Genomic DNA, 18424 nt, shown 5'->3' with positions numbered 1-18424 from the left:
GAAAAGCTAAGAGAATGTAACTCATCCTAATGGCATGTAAGACATCCTAAGGGCACTTTTGTTCTGTAGAATCGAGTGGTATCATTAAAATTGAAATAAAACGGTCGATTTTCGAGTTATGACCCAAAGTTTTGTTTTTTTTTTTTTTAAATAGGAATCATAGCTGGCTGTGGCTCAGTTAAAACAGATTTTATTTCCTCTTTATAACCATGTTTTATCTTGCTGGGTCTTTTCGAAAATCGAAAATTAACAACCAACAAGGACATTAAGTTGAATATGTAAATTCATTTGTTTTTTATCTGGGTCCTGGTTCCAGCTCACGATTTAAAATTGAGTAGTTTGCAATCACCATTCCAATAATAGAAATATAGCATATATATATTTCTTTCTTTTTAATTTCTTGGAATATTATTCTTAGCCTCCTAGAAACAGATATTAAAAAACCCAAAAGTAATCGAGCTAAATATTATTTTTCGCTATTTCGGGCTTCTCTGGCTCTCGAACTAACAAAACAGCAGTCAGTACTGAATGACTGACATTCTACGAGCGAACAAGTCAAGCGTATAGAATTGTATAATAGAAATATGATGATGAACGTTTTATACGAACTAACTTATATGGAAACATGTGACAAATAAAATTAGCGAGACAAAAAAAAAATTTATAAAATTTTAATTTATAATGGAAAAAAATTTTAAACTTTTTATTCAATAATATATATACAAACTAAAAAAAAAGGACTAAAGACGGAAGAAAACTAACGGAATAGTCGCCAATTAATTCAATATGAGGCCTTACATACGCTTTTTTTTACTGAAATATGTTTATTTCATGTCAAATTAACAAAAATCCACAATTTGTGTGGAGCAGAACCATCGGTAGGGAACCCAACCATTACTAACATGAGGGCAGAATTTCTGCTTTAGGGTAGACAAGTCAGTTAATCTAAGAATTACTTAAATTCTGAAAAATAAAAGGAAAAAACTAGATCCAGAGAAGGACAGTTACCCAAACCTGGTCTTCCAGCGATACACCTATGAGCAGGAATGTCAGGACTATAACCCGAGTCCTGACATTGTCCCGAACTTGACTTTTTATTTAAACTCGGCTAAAAGTTTATATACCGTATTTTTTTCTGTAAATGTAAACAATTTGTAAACACTAGAACAAAATAAAATTAACGAAAAATTATAAACACTCAAATGACCTTCGTATAACAATAATAATTAATGATTTAGGTAGGTATTATGTATGCATAGGCGAGAAAGTGGATATTACCCGAGTAGTTGGTTTTTAAATACGCGTATCAATTAAAAACACTGGATAATTAATTAAATATGTACTTAATTATTAGTTTTTCTGGTTTTTACGTAAAATTATGTCCGATTTAAATTTGTTTGAACAAAAAATAAAAATTTAATTAAATAGAATGTCATATTTCGATTAAATTTCGGCAGAAAAATAGTATGCACGCCACGGCGACAAGTGAATAATATCTCAGATCTCATATTTGTCACCCTTGACTTCGTTCCGTGCGACAAGGAACATGAGATCTAAGACATTCTTAACTTTTGCTCCCTAAATGTGTATTATACTATTACTTTCGGAATCTACGTGAAAGGGCTTTCTTTCGAACGAAAAAAATTATTCTTCGCATGGGAAATTTTAGGGATGACAATTTATTATATCAGTTCACGTGTTTTTTTTATCTATATCACTTCAGATTTAATACACAACGTGCGTTTTTGGGTGTCAAAGGAATTAAATAAAATAAAACAACAGTGCCGACATATTATATTTTATTTTGAATCAATCAATCAATCAAAAACAGTGCCATTATAAAATACTAAAACTAAACATATTACACACATTAAAAGAAGCAATTTTATTGATGATTGAAAACCAAAATAACAGTCACGTAGCCAGATACGTGACATCCATATGGTATGTTTTTCAATTAGGATCTTTTTTTTTAGTATCCTGTACCAAAATTTATTGTATCGAATCGAAAAAAAGAATATCGTAGAAGGATCGAATTGAATATTCAAATATTATAAATGTGAAAGTGAGTTTGTTTGTTTGTTATACTTTCACGCAAAAATTAATCAATGGATTTTAATGAAACTTCCATACATCAGAATAACACATGAGCTATAATTTATAAAGATCTATGGACATCATTGTATAAGCATAAATTAAAGATTTCTGAAAAAAGAATGAATAAGATATAATTTATGGCCATCTGTACAACCAGGGTTTTCTGATAAACTCAATGCATTATGACCATTTTCCTGTTTTTTTTTTTGTAAATTGAAACCTGTACATATACTTTTTTATGTGTAAAACAATCCCTATTCTGATTTCGAGCGTTATGGAAGGGAGATAAGTGAGATGAAGGCTATAACGCGGTGGACCAAGTGAAGCGGGCGGATATCATGCTGAATTTTAATAAAGCGTGTTTTTTTTATGTTCACTCGGTTGTCATAAACTACGTTAAGACATTTTCAAAATAGGGGATAATCCTGATGTCGACTTGGCCATATTACCCATAAAAATGTTAAACTAGACTCGACACCATGACAAAATTTGAAAGTGTAATTAAAATTAATTACAAAACGAAGAAGTTATAGGCAATCAAAGATAACGTTCAAAGGTTTCCCATCTCCTTCTAGCAAAACAAAATTTTATATGTTATCTCTATGGAGATATCCTCGTATGACGTCACTAGTCGATATTTTCTTCTTTGTTTAATTAGGAATTTTAAACGATCATATCTTGCATACTCGTAAATATTTTAAAAACCAACTTCACTTTTTTATTCCTAAAGTGATTCCGATCCCCTTTTATGACAGCGTACATTACGGCATGGCAACTTACTCATTCAACGCCGTGCATTACACAACAGCTAGTTCTGTATAAAATCTCAGTAGTAGAATAAATGAAAGTAGACAGTAGCAGTATGCTTACTTCTCTGCCGTTGTTTTAACACAAACGCTATTAATATTTAATTAAATAATACTCCTCATCATATCTATATAGATGAAATGTACGACGTAGCGATAATACTTTGCTACTGATGATGACGATAATATAAATGGCAAGAAACATAAGAAATCATAAGGGTAATCACTTGGATTTAATATGCGAAATAATTTTAACTTTAACAGGCACAGGTTGATTCATTTGTCTGTTTGTGAATTAATGATTCGAGTAAAAGCTATCGTACATTTTTTGGTCTTATTTGAAACAAGTGGCCTGAGCAAATAGCATTGCAGTCGTGCTTGGGCCTTGCCCTCCTCAACAATTGACCTCCGTAGCCGTTTTTCGTCTTAAAACACCATTCTGTGAACTTCGTAGTTCAGATATAATCCATGGCATTGTCAATCCATCTCATTTTGGGTGTATCCTTGTGATGTAAACTTTGGAATTTAGTACATTTTTAGGCATTCGGGAGACGTCCAGGCGTTATATATGGCCAAACCATTCAATTCTACGAGCTTTAATGAAACGGATAATGTCTTGATTTTGCAAAATCTAATGTATTTCCGTGTTGTATGAGATTCTCCATTCGTTGTAGTCTTTCACTCCATATGGTGTCTTCAGAACCATAAAGCGCAGCTGCCTCAATGATGCCCTTTCTCAGTGTTATTAGACTAGCCGAACACTAACACAAAGTGACAAAATTTTGCTCTATCACATCCAAATTTTATCCAATTTTGATAAACCAAGTATGTAATTCTACTAAATTTGGGCCATATTTTTCAAATTTATTATCAAAATTCACCTAGCTCTATTAGGTTTCAAGAATGTGGAGGTCTGGTCCCGGAATTAAGCACATAAGTGATAACTAGCGAAAAACTGACATCACAGCTGAAAAGAATAACCCAAAATTAGTGGGTTTCAAAAAAAATTCCAAAAAGATCGGATCAAAATTGCCTGTGTTATTAAAAAATCGAATTTTTGAACTTGATGACGTCATCAAAATTCAAAATATTTAATTTTGCTCTATTACATCGAAATTTTATCCAATTTTGATCAACAAAGTATGTAATCCTACTAAATTTGGGCCATATTTTTCAAATTTATGATCAAAATTAACCTAGCTCTATTAGATTTCAAGAATGTGTAGGTCTGGTCCCGGAATTAAGCACATAAGTGATAACTAGCGAAAAACTAACATCACAGCTGAAAAGAATGACCCAAAATTAGTGGGTTTCAAAAAAAAATCCAATAATATCGGATCAAAATTGCCTGTGTTATTTAAAAAAATCGAATTTTTGAACTTGATGACGTCATCAAATTTCAAAATATTTAATTTTGCTCTATTACTTCGAAATTTTATCCAATTTTGATAAACCAAGTATGTAATCCTACTAAATTTAGGCCATATTTTTCAAATTTATGATCAAAAATAACCTAACTCTATTAGATTTCAAGAATGTGTAGGTCTGGTCCCGGAATTAAGCACTTAAGTGATAACTAGCGAAAAACTGACATCACAGCTGGAAAGAATGACCCAAAATTAGTGGGTTTCAAAAAAAATTCCAATAAAATCGGATCAAAATTGCCTGTGTTATTAAAAAAAATCGAATTTTTGAACTTGATGACGTCATCAAAATTCAAAATATTTAATTTTGCTCTATTACATCGAAATTTTATCCAATTTTGATAAACCAAGTATGTAATCCTACTATATCGAAAAATTTACTAAAGTTATAACAGAATCATTAAAATTTGAAACGTAAGTCTCAAATATTTTCATACAGTCATTTTCTGGAGGCGTCCTCAAATTATAACGAAATCATAAATTACTTAATCCGAAAGTTCTTAATTTAGTTTTCAAGGGCATAAAAGCTATATATATAACTTCTTGGACTATTCTATAAAATGAGATTACGATCTCGATTATCATTTGAAATTATCACATAACAAAAATTCGAACTTGTAATGCTCTAAGTTTTCTAACCAATATCATCAAGAACAATATAAAATAAGACCTCGAAATCGGAATCATATTTTGCATAAGTATTTTCTTCGATTACAAAATTTATGATGAAACAGCATATTCTCACCGAATATACGACATACACTTTTTCTCTATATATTCGTCCTTCAGTCCATTTTAAGGATATATAGAAATATACAGGTAGGTAGAATAGAATATTATATAGAAATCTGTATAACACGAGTACTATCTGCTCGTGTATTAACTGAGAATTTATAAAACGATTATATATTAAATAATATTATTATTTAACGAGTTATATTAAAGCCACATAATACATATATATAAGTGTTAGAAAGGGATAGAAACATTATCAAGAGCTGCGTAAGCTAAACGAATTACATTCTTAAGGTAGTACGAACACCATGGCAATTTTAGATTTAGGGTTGAAATAATTTATACCTTATTTTCAACTTTGATGATGAATTTTGTTATACCTTCGTGAATATAGACGAAAAATAAGAATACAATTTTTTATATCTGCCTTAGTTTTCGAAATTTCGAAAGCTAAATAATTAAACAAAATGTTCAATTTTCGATATTTTGAAAATCACTTCAGATATCGAAAAATTTTATTCTTACTTTTTTTCTTCTTAGATTGTCAAGTTATAACATAATTTACCATCAAAATTGTGTCCCCGCTGCCGTGCTCATACATCCTTAATTAGTCGGGAACAATGAGTTTTCATAATTAGGTTTTAACTTTAATTTAAATAGTTTGTTTTTTTTCGTAAATTACCACCGACTAGTTTTGGAGAAATCTATGAAAACATATCATTCATCTACCATGTTTAAATACACCTTCTTTTTTAGCCAAAAACCCCCGAAAATTTTCAGACTTAAATTATCAAAAAAAATACAAGTTTTATTGTACTTAAAAGTAGAGAATAATTATTTCTAAGAGCCCTGCATACAAAACTATTTGTAAAAGCTTGAGGCGTTCAATTTAAAATATCAATGATGTTTTGGAGCTTTTCTAGTTTTTTTACAAATAGTCATATATGAGTGATTTATATAGAAATAATTTTTTTCTTCTTTTTAATATTTATGGTGAAAGCAATGGGAAATTCCGGTCATACTTTGAAGATACTTTCTCCAAGAACGGATAACCATAACTCATTATCCTTGAAAAGGAAATTCACTCGAAAAACAAAGAGAAGTATATACTGCTGCATAATAGATGAGAAGAAAACCATGAGATGAAATTTACTCAACCTCAAACCTTTACGTTTTTTTTTTATGCCATCCACACTGATATCGATGGTGTGTGTGGGTTTGTATGTGAGTGGTGTGCAAACCACCATCATCGTTGGTGGTGCTTACCACCTATTTATTTTATAAAATAAAATCATACCGCATGTTACGACCATCGCAATATATATAGATAGGTTTGTAAGAGTGAATAAGGCATACCATTAAAGTATTATTGAAATGGGAAAAAGTTGAATCAATCTGGGATTTTTATTTTCGTACGATACGAAGATTCTTATTTTCGTATATAATTATCTCTGGTTGGAGAATCGCAATCACCACAGTAGCCAATAAATCCAATCTCAAAGACATCGTACCTAACAGAATGACCGATGTCAAATATTTGTTGTTGGTTTTATCTTCTCAGAGATACATAATTAAAGCAATCTTAGATAAGAAGCTTACATACTCTTTTCTTGTCTTGCATCCATGTCTCTAATTGAAGGCTAGCGGTCTTGGTTTTTTCTTGTACATTTCTCTGCATAAACTCCGGCAAATATGCAAGACAACCCTGCGTAACAAATTTTTATCAAAATCGTTGAAGCCGTTTCCGAGATTGCTGATAAAAGAGATAAATATATCGACAAGAGGTCAAATAAAGTTGTCACCCCTCTCAATTTGATCGCAAGGCTCACTTCACTATCTTCCGACTTGGTGGATTATTTGTCGACTTCTTGAAACCTTGACGTGGCAACCCTAGAGTCAACAACGTCCGGCCCTCATCTAAAAAAAATTAGGAGGGTAAAAAAATCTAACAACGTAAGCTTTTAGGTTCCAGGGGACCTCAAGTAGGTGAATTAGTAATAAATCTCGTTCTCCATAATTAGCTGCGTAACCTTTTGAGTTCCAGGGGACTTCAAGTAAACAAATCAGTCAGAAACATGGTTTCCCAAAATTTTCTCACTCAACTTCCTCCAGAGTTTGCTCTACTTAGATATTTAGCAAGGTTTTAAACTTGATGTGAGCGTTTTATATCTAAATCTGAAGACTGGACTGTAGTAAACTGAAATTTCCATGTCAGGTTGCATGAAATTTTTGTGATTGCATGTGTACACGTCCACAGCCAACGTATGGTTTTCAATATTAGTAGGTATACTAAAAACAGTGTACTCTTTTACTATACATAATACTACACACTAGGTATATATGTATATACCTATGCGATGCGAGTGATGACGCAAATACTATGCTTCAGTGGCTTTATACTTCAGTATAAAATACTCGGTTTTTTTTTTCTATGGATATGTTCTTCTTGTACACAAAAGTGTATGTATACACCCGAAAAAGATAGTCTTATTATAAGTGTAATAACATATATTATCCTTTTTTATTCACACTGGGTGTGCTTCACCGTGGTAAAAAGAACAATAGTTATATAATATTATTTCATGTGTATGACATATAAATCCAGTCGCGCCGATCAACTAGTCAGTCACACGGAGTCAGTAACTTTTCTACGAACGCAGTCAAGGCAAGCTCGCTTTATCCTGATAGATATGGGAGAGGCTGTTTTGAAAGGTCAAGTCTACCAACTTTACCTTTGCGAAAATTTCGTTGATTACAAGTCGTTGATTTTTACATTTTTCCAAGAACAGCTTACCTGAGGCTGCAAGGGTTGCGAGTCATTCAGGTAGACGGACCTAGGAGGCGCATACCGATCTCCTTATGCTCATGCCATGCGTAATATCTTAGTTTTGAAAATTACCTAAGAAACATTCTTTGTACCCATGAAAATATGGTCACCAATATTGTTTGCCCCAATGTTAAGCAAATAATGCAATACGGTAATTGTATTTGCGTCGAATTTGCAATATTACGCATAAAAATGTAAAACTAGTCTTGGTACCATGACAAAATTTGAAAGTGACATTAAAATTGATTAAAAAACGAAGAAGTTATAAATATTCAAAGATAGACAATGACGGCACTAGCCTATATCCTCATTATTTGCGCACTTCGAAAGAATTTAAAAAACCAACTTCATTTTTCTGCTCGAGCAGTAAGAATTCTTCACATGAAGCAAAAAAAAAAAAAATTAAGTCAACAAGCCTATTAAAAAGTTTCTCAAGTTATCCGACAAGGCAGCTCGGGCTATGAAAATATTTGTAGCATTCTCTCAAATTTTCGACCATCCTGAAATGATAAAAACCTCATTTAGCTCCAGAACTATACGACTAATATTTTATTTATTGTATAAATGTCGATTAGATTGACTGAATTCAACAGCAAAGGATTATCTTACAGAATTTGTGCGTGAATAGAAGTCAATCAATAAATTTAGTAGATGTTTTACAGAGATTTTCGGCGGAGAAAAAAATAAAGTGGATATATAGACAGAAAAAAAAATTATAGAGATATTTTTTATATATATATATATATATATATTCTACTACAAATCAATCAATCACATCAAAAATAATTTGACATGAAATTTTTTTGTAATTTTTTTTAGATAAAGATGGCAAAAACTTTTTTTATTTATTATGTCTTTGTTTCGAAATAATAATGGGTATTGCGTGTTTCAAATTTTTCATAAACAACTTAAAGTAATTGGCAGACATGTAAGAGAAATTCTAGTTTTTTTTTTCTTTCCACAATACTTCTTTGTCCGGAGGCAAATATGATTTTAATTGCGTCGTCAAGTTGATGAAAATTGGCATTGTTTTGGAAGTGGACAATTATACATTTTGGAAATATCGTCAGACTTCTAGTTTTAAAATATACCAGCTGCAATAATGCTATGTTATGTAAATTAGAAATTGGCCCCAAATGTAGCTTATTATTTTGAAAACCTTAATTCGAATCGAAATTTTTAGTGGATTTTCTTAAACTGCGGGTCAAAATGGCCTTGAGACATTATTTTTACCAAGATTGGAGAAATATATTATGTTTCGATTTTCTCGATTTTTTTAAAGGGGTACCCCTTAATAAAATTCCGAAAAAATCAAAAAATCGAAACAAATATTTTTGCCCTGAAACTCGATGAAAATCATTTTCTAACATAATTTGGACCCAAGAAAAACAAAAATACAGTTGAAAATATCATCAGACTTCTAGTTTTTAAAATAAACCAGATACAGTCATGCCATGATCCGTAAATTAGAATTCGGTCACATTTACAGCTTATTTTTTTGAAAACCATATTTCAAATCAAAATTTTAAGTGGATTTTCGTAAATTATGGATCAAAATGACCTTGAAACATGATTTTTACCAAGATCAGAGAAAAATATGGTTTTTCGATTTTCTCGATTTTTTTAAAGGGGTATCCCTTAATAAATTTCGAAAAAATCGAAAAAATCGATAAAATTATTTTTGCTATGAAAATCGATGAAAATCATTTTCTAACATAATTTGGACCCAAGAAAAACAAAAATACAGTTGAAAATATCGTCAGACTTCTAGTTTTTAAAATAAACCAGCTACAGTCATGCCATGATCCGTAATTTAGAATTCGGCCCGATATACAGCCTATTATTTTGAAAACCATATTTCAAATCAAAATTTTCAATGGATTTTCGTAAATAACGGGTCAAAATGACCTTGAAACATGATTTTTACCAAGATCGGAGAAAAATATTGTTTTTCGATTTTCTTGATTTTTTTAAAGGGGTACCCCTTAATAAATTTCGAAAAAATCGAGAAAATTGAGAAAACATTTTTTGCCATTGAACTCAATGAAAATCATTTTCTAACATAATTTGGACCCAAGAAAAACAAAAATACAGTTGAAAATATCGTCAGACTTCTAGTTTTAAAAATAAACCAGATAAAGTCATGCCAAAATCCGTAAATTAGAATTCGGCCACATATACAACCTATTATTTTGAAAATCATAATTCAAATCAAAATTTTAAGTGGATTTTCGTAAATTATGGGCTAAAATCGCCTTGAAACCTGATTTTTACCAAGATCGGAGAATTTGGACACAAGAAAAAATGTAGGAACTACCACAACGAGATATTTTTATACGAATTCAACCCATTTCTAGGCTGTATCCCAGAACTTTCTATACTTTTAATAAAGATTTTTATCGCCCAGGTAAACAAAAAAAACTGCCAAAAAACATGGGAATCAATTGTAAAATATTTGGTTGTTTCGAAGAAACGTAAAAATAACTGCAAATATAGTCTATAAATGCCGTGTGAATACTGCAAATTTTAGTCTACATCTTACATTCCCCGCACTTAAACATTTGTTACAGCAGCTTGTAACTTTTCCAGGTATAGTTGTCTAACATCAAATTCAATTATTCGTTAGATTTACATGAAAATTATAACAAAATTAAATTCAAATCACGGAAAACCGATATAAAAACAAAGGATACAGTGTTATATGAAAATTTACGTTACGTCTTCTCTATATTTTCATAAAATACTGACGTCATTACAAGTATGTGTGTATAAAACGTAATATTTAACGTGGAAGAGAGAGAAAGACATGAAAAACATGTGACATAGAAAGTTGTATAATCGAAACAAAGAAAATAGTATACCTAACATACCCTGCATTAAGAGCAAGTAACTGTTCAGTAAAACCCCGTTTATAGGTTGGAAAAGTTTATAGGTTGGAAAAAATAATTTATTAAAAAGAAATTCTGATGCAATTTTCTTAGCTCACTTTTGGTAAGAATGCAAATTTTATTTTCAATTTTAAAATGAAAATTAAACTATGACGAACTCGTTATTATAGTCAACTTCATAAAAACATGTTCTTATATTCCTGTACTATTTGTGACAACAGTGTATAATACTGAGACATTGTATCTATACATATACTCAATAAACACACACACACACACACACAGATCTAAATTCATAAGGTTTTTATCTCTTATCTGTGAACCGTTTTCGAGATATAGAAATATTGTATATTCGGTATGCCTCAAGAATGATAAATATGCATATTTTGATTGTTACCGTTTTCGAGATATATAGAAAAGTATCTGTTTTGTCTAGAGAACTACCTTAACTTAGAATAAGTTTTAACCAATTCCTGATGATACTTTTTCGTCGTAAATTTTGTAATTTTATAAAGAGTTTTCACTGTATACGAACTGTTTCACTAAACGAAAGTTACACATCCAACATCCAACTATTCGGTTTATAATTTTAGACGGGAAGGTTTGGTTGGGTCTATAGAGATCGCATATACCTCTACAGAGTGGGACGTAAGTAGAAATATACACTTGTCAAATACTTGTTTTATTCTTTAAAGAATTTAATTTTATAGCTTCTTTTAAGAATAGTTTAAAAAAAGTAATACTTCTGAATAATAGTAATCAACCCAATATGTTCTGCGTACATTTCCTTGTACTTACTTTAAATTATCACTATTATCTTTAACTTCTGAGAACTCACTTGCACAACTTATTTTTTTAAATAAAAAAACATACAAATCGATAAATAATAAAAATATTCATGGCAAGCACATTTTCTCAAAATTTATGGCAAGCTGAATCGATTGAAAAGTTTTAGTTTCCTAGAATACTTTAAAAAAAATTGTATATCCACTTATGTCCCATTCTGTATTTTGTAGGCATTGTATATAATGTATATATATGGTATGTGAAATGGTTATGTGGCTTGGGACATATTAACTTGGTTTCGAAACATCAGAGCGCGATATAGCATAATATTAAAACGCCGAAAATCTAGATAGATATAGGTACATTTAGAAATGGGTAACTAACATGGGATTCTCCTCTGAACGCATTGTGTCGTCATTGTACCACATGTGTGTATGCGACTGTGTGCTACTCGAAATTATACATTTTATATGGTAGAACAGTTCGAAAGCAGTGATTTTTCATCAGTTGGACGTTTAACATTGAGAGGATATGAATTTTACATTTCTCGAAATTCGATTTTTGTATCCTAATGAGCAAACAGGCCGCAGGCGTTGCCCAATCGACCAATGAATTTTATACTTGCAATTAGCAAAACATAGCAAAAAAAAATCGCAGAAAATTGGCATGCCTGGCATGGCACTAAACTTTAGAGTGAGCTTTTCATTGAGCCTCAAAATCTTGTCTGCGTAAGATGTGCGCCTAAAGAGTGTGTTTCTAAATTTAAACAGATTTCTACAAGTTCTTCAATGGAATTAATCTCAGGTCATGAACTTTTATTATCATGGAATCCAAATTAGTTCGACCGTAATTCTAAAAATTTTATATATTTAATCATGAGAAAATTTAAGATAGTTCCCAGTGATTTGGGAACCACTGATATTATCTAAGTGATAAAACAATGCATGATATACAGCAATAGACCAAAAATTATAAAGCCTGTGTTATACATTTCAATGTTTCCAGAAGAAAAAATGACTTTGCATACTCTTTAAAATAATTTTTTTTTAATTTGATGGAGAGTTTTCAAGTAATTGATCATTAAAAATTGAAATTTTAACATGTTCTGAATAGGAAAAATTGAAAGAACGCAAACATTTTCGATGATGTTGTTCCACCTTCTATCGACTTAAAAGTAAATAACTTTTACTTTTATAAAAAGCTTTGTAAAATCCCAGTAAAAATATAAAAATTCACCAAGGCGGACGTCAAAAAATCAACCTTAAGCATGGTCGTAAAGTAGAATAAAAAGGCCAATACCCTGTCTCATTATGTAGAAGATTTTATAAATTACGCTTCAATCCAGATTGTTCAAGCATTGAATTACCTGTGTGTAACATTGAAACAAAATGTGGACATACCATTTTTTGAATGAAATGATAAGAACAAAATATGATTTATAAAATGGAACAAATCACTTTAATCGAAAAGAGAGGTCCTTCACCTTAAAGTTTGTTATAATTTTTTTTTACTGAAAAACCACAAATAGACTATTGTAATTCAGCCAATATTAGCTTTAACTCTACTCCATAATAACTGAAATTGCTACGGACCTTCGTATGTGCTTTTTAACCACATTTCACAAACCTGCACGTCCAATTGCGAAGTGGATCCGATTTTTATATTTTTTGGACCAAAATCAATCTAGGGAATTTATGGCGTTTTGTAGGTCAATGGGCCTTACATAGTTCCCTTATTGTTAAATTAACTCGATTTAAGTTCATTTTTGATAAAGTTTTGAGGAGTAATCCTTGTTTAGTTAAATAAAATAAAAAACTTTTGTGAAATTCTTTCGAATAATTTTTTTTCTACTATGACAGACAAACCTTTTTTTGAATGGTAGGCATATCTCTATGAAAAATATTCTCTTGAGAGAGGTTGAATAATTTAAAATAAAAACAAAAGGGCATATACACATATAAATAATATGACCTTTTGCAAAAATTTAAATTGGATAATTTTAATATTGTTCTTCAAAAAAGGTTTTTGCTCCCGACACAAGGTGTGTAGGAGTTAATGTAGACCAGAGTATATAAGCGAACTTTATTGGAAAAAAAGTTTTGTACAAACTTTATCTTTTGGTTTATCTATTCGAAAGAATTTGAATTCTAAATCATTTTCAAGATCGAATCGACATTCTTAATACACTTATAGCCGAGAAACCGTCTTTTTTTTTAGATAAAGGATATGGAAATTTTGGAAAAAAAAGGTTATTTTTGTGAATAATACTAAAACACTCTCTCTCGAAAAATTAGAAATTTGACAGTAAGAGCTAAGGATTTTTCTTGATTGAAAGCTTATGATGATAAACATCGAAAACCAGGGGCTTATTCAGGGGTTCTGGCAGCTAATCTTAATATCTTGAATAAAGCTCAAAAGAAAATGATCAACTTTAACAGACAATATGAACCTTCCCAAAACTATGTCGATCAGATGTAAGCGATTGATGTATTTCCAAAAAGATATTTGGACAAACGTCGATATTTCACCAATTGCTGTTTTTTAAGATCTGTGACCTTTGTAGAAAAACATAATTCCTTCTATAAATTTCCCAAACGAGAGTGTCAATATGTATCATCCGATAAGAGTGCCTAATATAAGCCTAAATTATGGCCAGAAGTGTTGTACCAGAACAATTTTTAAAACAAATCAACCCAATTCTGATGGATATGGGCTTTAATGATCAGACCAATCATTTGTACATCAATATATTAAAGTTAATCAATACTAAATTAAACACGTTGAAAATTCAACGATACAAGCTATTTCATTTAGCTTGATTCTGTATATTGAATCAAAAGAAGCAAAGGTTACATCCCATTTTACCATGTTCAAAAGGAAAACGTTATTGTGGAGAATCCTTTGAAAGGGTTTTGTATTACATAACAATAGTGTATAGGTACGATAATGTATTGTGTTTGGCTTTTCGAAAGATGTATGATTTAAGGCTGATCGGGCATTTTAAATTAAAGTAAACCGAACACACGTTTAAAATAATTTTTTGAAAAAATCTGATGATGGATTTCCATTAAATTAATCATTAAAAATTGCAATTTTAACTTGTTGTGAATAACAAATGTTGAATAAACATAAAAAAATTTTTAAAAAAATAGTCTGACGGAAAGTTTTGTACTTATTTTCATTAAAAAGATAAAAAATTATAGAAAAATTTCAATCGCCAAGACGAACAGAGTCAGTACGCGATTATGTATTATTTTGAATAGTTAATTAATTACATAAATCCGATTACTAGCCATGTTAGATGCTATCAAATTACTGTTAAAAAGATTGTAGAGTGTAGATACTGTAAAATTGGGATATTCTGTCCGATCAACCTTAATCATTAACATATTACACAGAAGATGCCTTTACGTATCGTACACCAAAGTTTAAAGGACACGTTAAAGGTATATTTTTGTTTATCCATTGGACGAAAGTGTTAGATTTACAAAAGAGGCAAAGATGACCTTCTACAACGTAATACATCCATGATACTACGACTAAAGCCTACAGGATCATCCAGTTATTTCTGGCTACCAAGTGCGGTTTTTGAAAAAATTTTAGGCAATAAAAACTTTTCATGAATATTTTTTGAGCAATTAATTATAACTTTTATTTCGTAGCCTTAGAAAATGATTTAACGATAAATTTCTGAGATTTCGACCTAAATTTATACCCGCTGTTTCTTGTTACCAGAAAAATTACCGAAAAACAGCTCTCTTTGGAACTTCTAAGATGACAAATTTAATTACTGTTATGAATATCTGTGGTTTATATGCAATATTTACTTTAACCAACCCTGTCATGGTTAGTTCATGTATAAGGTATGTTCGAAGGTATGTTTGTTCGAATTTTCGTTCGAATATTATTGGTATACATTAAACGTCAAGTCTCTATACACGTATGTGTTATGAGCTTCATACGAATTCAGCTATTAGCCGACGAAATATTTGCCCATAAAGTTTTTAACATTACAATACGAGTTGGCAAAGTTAGCTTATTTGTACCTTATAAACTTGGGTTGAAATTATTTGTACCTTATTTTATACTTTGATTATGAATATTGTCATGAATGTAGACGACAAATAAGAATACAATTTTTCGATATCTGCCTGAGTTTTCGAAATATTGAAAGCTAAAGAATTGAACACAATTTTCAATTCTCATTATTTTGAAAATTACTCAAAGTTTCGAAAAATTTTATTCTTACTTTTCGTCTTATATTGTCAAGTTATAATATAATTCACCATCAAAATTTTTAAAAAAATATTTTTTTAAATTTGTGTCCCAATACCGTGCTTATACATTCTTAATTAGTCGGACACAACGCGTTTTCCCATTATTATATATGCGCTTTATACTTAGCCAGTACTTTATGTTACTCCTGGCCGAGTAACAGCTTAAGCGAAATCTTAAGATTTTTACATCGCGTTATGGAATAAAAATTCTGGAACTAGTTTAAATCGATTATTACGAATAACAGATATAACACACGAACGATTTGATTCAATACTATGTGCTTACTACTTAATAATGTTGGTTAGAGAATCGATCCGGATATCTAGAACGAACGTACCAATACCCTTTTTCTAGTTACAGACATAACTTAGAAACTAAAATTTCATTTCGATATATTTGTTATAGTTGTAACAAGTAACACATTTACAAACTAATTATAGTACCATCAATTTAAAGAGAATTCATTGATCTACATTTTGCAAATCCAAAAAAAAAAAAAACACAAAGTTCGTCTTAAAATATCTTGAATGATATTATCGAGGTACGTTGACAATGTTATTTCTAACAATTTCAAGGATTCTAACAATATCTAGTAGTGGCTCTAGTTCTTAAAAGGCGAAACATTGATTAAAACTATTCTACTATCAAAAATTGATGGCCTAATAAATACCTGCGACAATCATCTGACAAAACAATAAAATAAATAAAACAATTTCTTATTAATTTGACAGTACTATAATTTTTCCTTATTTGTAAATTCTAGATAAGTTTTTCCGTATATACATTTAATTTTCTCTCCGACATCGAAATGGTTTTGTATTGAGAATGATGTATTCAAAATTTTCCACACATATACGACAAGTTTTCCCGACTTTTATATGTATAGTAATTAATTCTTGACAAGATATAGGCGTTAAATTTTTAAGGCTGTTTTGCACAGTCTTGTAAAAATTTTATTTTGGGGAAAAACAATGGGGATATTTTTTGTTCCATTATATCAACAATTTTTGGGATAAATTTCGAATCAAGAAGCTAAAAACATGACACTATTCCAGAATTTTCGTATACAAGAAACATACTCATTTCCATTCAAGAAATTAATTGAAATTTTTTGTTTGATTTACAGTAAACGTGGATTAGATTTGGGTTTCCATCGCGGTCATTCTGGTATGATGACAGCTAAATATCTAGCTGGTATAAATATGGCTGGACCAATGGGACCAGGACGAAAACGAAGTTCACCATCCACAACATCTATGGAACATAATATGGACTATGATATTGAACCAATTGCGGCTGCTTATCAATATAATAATTATTTGGATAATTTATTGGGTAACAATAACGGGCAACATCCAAAGCGTGGTCTAGATTTTGGTTTTGGACGTGGTTTATCTGGTTTACAAACCGCTAAGCATTTAATTGGTATGGAAGAGGCCAATGATGCTATGGGTCCTGGACGAAGGCGACGTGCTACACAACAGCAAGCAAATGTGCAACAAAATTCTTTAGAAAATAGATCTTCGTAAATTAGTAAAAATTTTTGATTTGATAATGTATAATACGAGTTGAAGGCATAAAAAAGAGAGGCAAAAATTCTTATCCAGCCAATTTTTTATTTATTTGTATATGAAATTCATGTTTCGACAGTCGATCGTATAAATATCTTATTGATTCGATCCTTAGATTACCTTGCGTGAGTAAAAAAGCTATTACCTTAAAAAAAAAGGCTCTTTAAAATTGACAAAAGCTATCGAAAGTTCTGACGCACAATCATTGGATAAAAATATAATCCACATTTGTAATTAAGCCTATGTACTAGAACTTCAAATACTTCTACCGGCTGATTTTGTTAAAAGTTTCCAGCTAATTTTTCCGAAAACAGATCGGAGTATCACACATCGTCAAAATACGGGTCTTCTTATAACCTGGGAGAATACAAATGCTTGTAGTTTTATTTTCAGGGGGCGCCTCTCGATTCAAACGATTGTCAACTTTTAAAATGAAGCTACCTGTTTTTTATAGTTTCATTTTTTGCCAATAAAAATGTTTGGAAAATTTTTTTTCTAGATCTCAATTTTCGACAGCAGCTTTCTGGTATTTTCAGATTAGAAAGTTACCACCAAGGATATTTTTAATGAACAAATTATCATTAAAATCACAATACTTTTTTGTAAAATTACAACTCTATAATTAATAGAACACAGTAAAATATTAAGAAGTAATATTACTTACTCTCCCGAGATATTTTATGGATTTTATCTACTTACAGGATATTTATAGGCCCAGATTTTGGAAATAGTAGGAAAGTTAATCAGAAAAAAATATCAATAAAGTACAATGACGACATTTTTTTTACGTGATAATTTCAAAGGCCTCAAAAAAAGAATAATTTTCAAATATCCTCCAAATCAAAAAACAAATTTTGACATCGTTTCCCTATTGTCGATACGCACTGTATTATCTTCCTTCATCTGGTATTATCACTTTATCAAAATAAATAAAAAACTTTTGTGAAAAAATACAAAAAAGAGAAAATTATATTGTATTTTATTTATGCTTTTCAAAAATTTCATGTAGGTA

At 30.5% G+C, this 18424-nt stretch overlaps 1 protein-coding gene across 1 annotated transcript in view; it reads left to right on the top strand.

The window, feature by feature from the left end:
• LOC123301779 overlaps positions 1-17738 on the top strand; it is a 38870-nt gene extending 21132 nt beyond the window's left edge. Inside the window, exon 3 of the mRNA XM_044884678.1 lies at positions 16968-17738. Within this exon, the coding sequence (XP_044740613.1) occupies positions 16968-17370 (403 nt within the window). The 3' untranslated portion in view covers positions 17371-17738. The remainder of the gene's footprint in view (positions 1-16967) is intronic.
• Positions 17739-18424: the final 686 nt, after the last annotated feature.

This window comes from Chrysoperla carnea, chromosome 5, assembly GCF_905475395.1.
Source record: "Chrysoperla carnea chromosome 5, inChrCarn1.1, whole genome shotgun sequence".
NCBI classification, from domain to species: domain Eukaryota; kingdom Metazoa; phylum Arthropoda; class Insecta; order Neuroptera; family Chrysopidae; genus Chrysoperla; species Chrysoperla carnea.
This window is presented reverse-complemented; position numbering and strand designations above follow the sequence as displayed.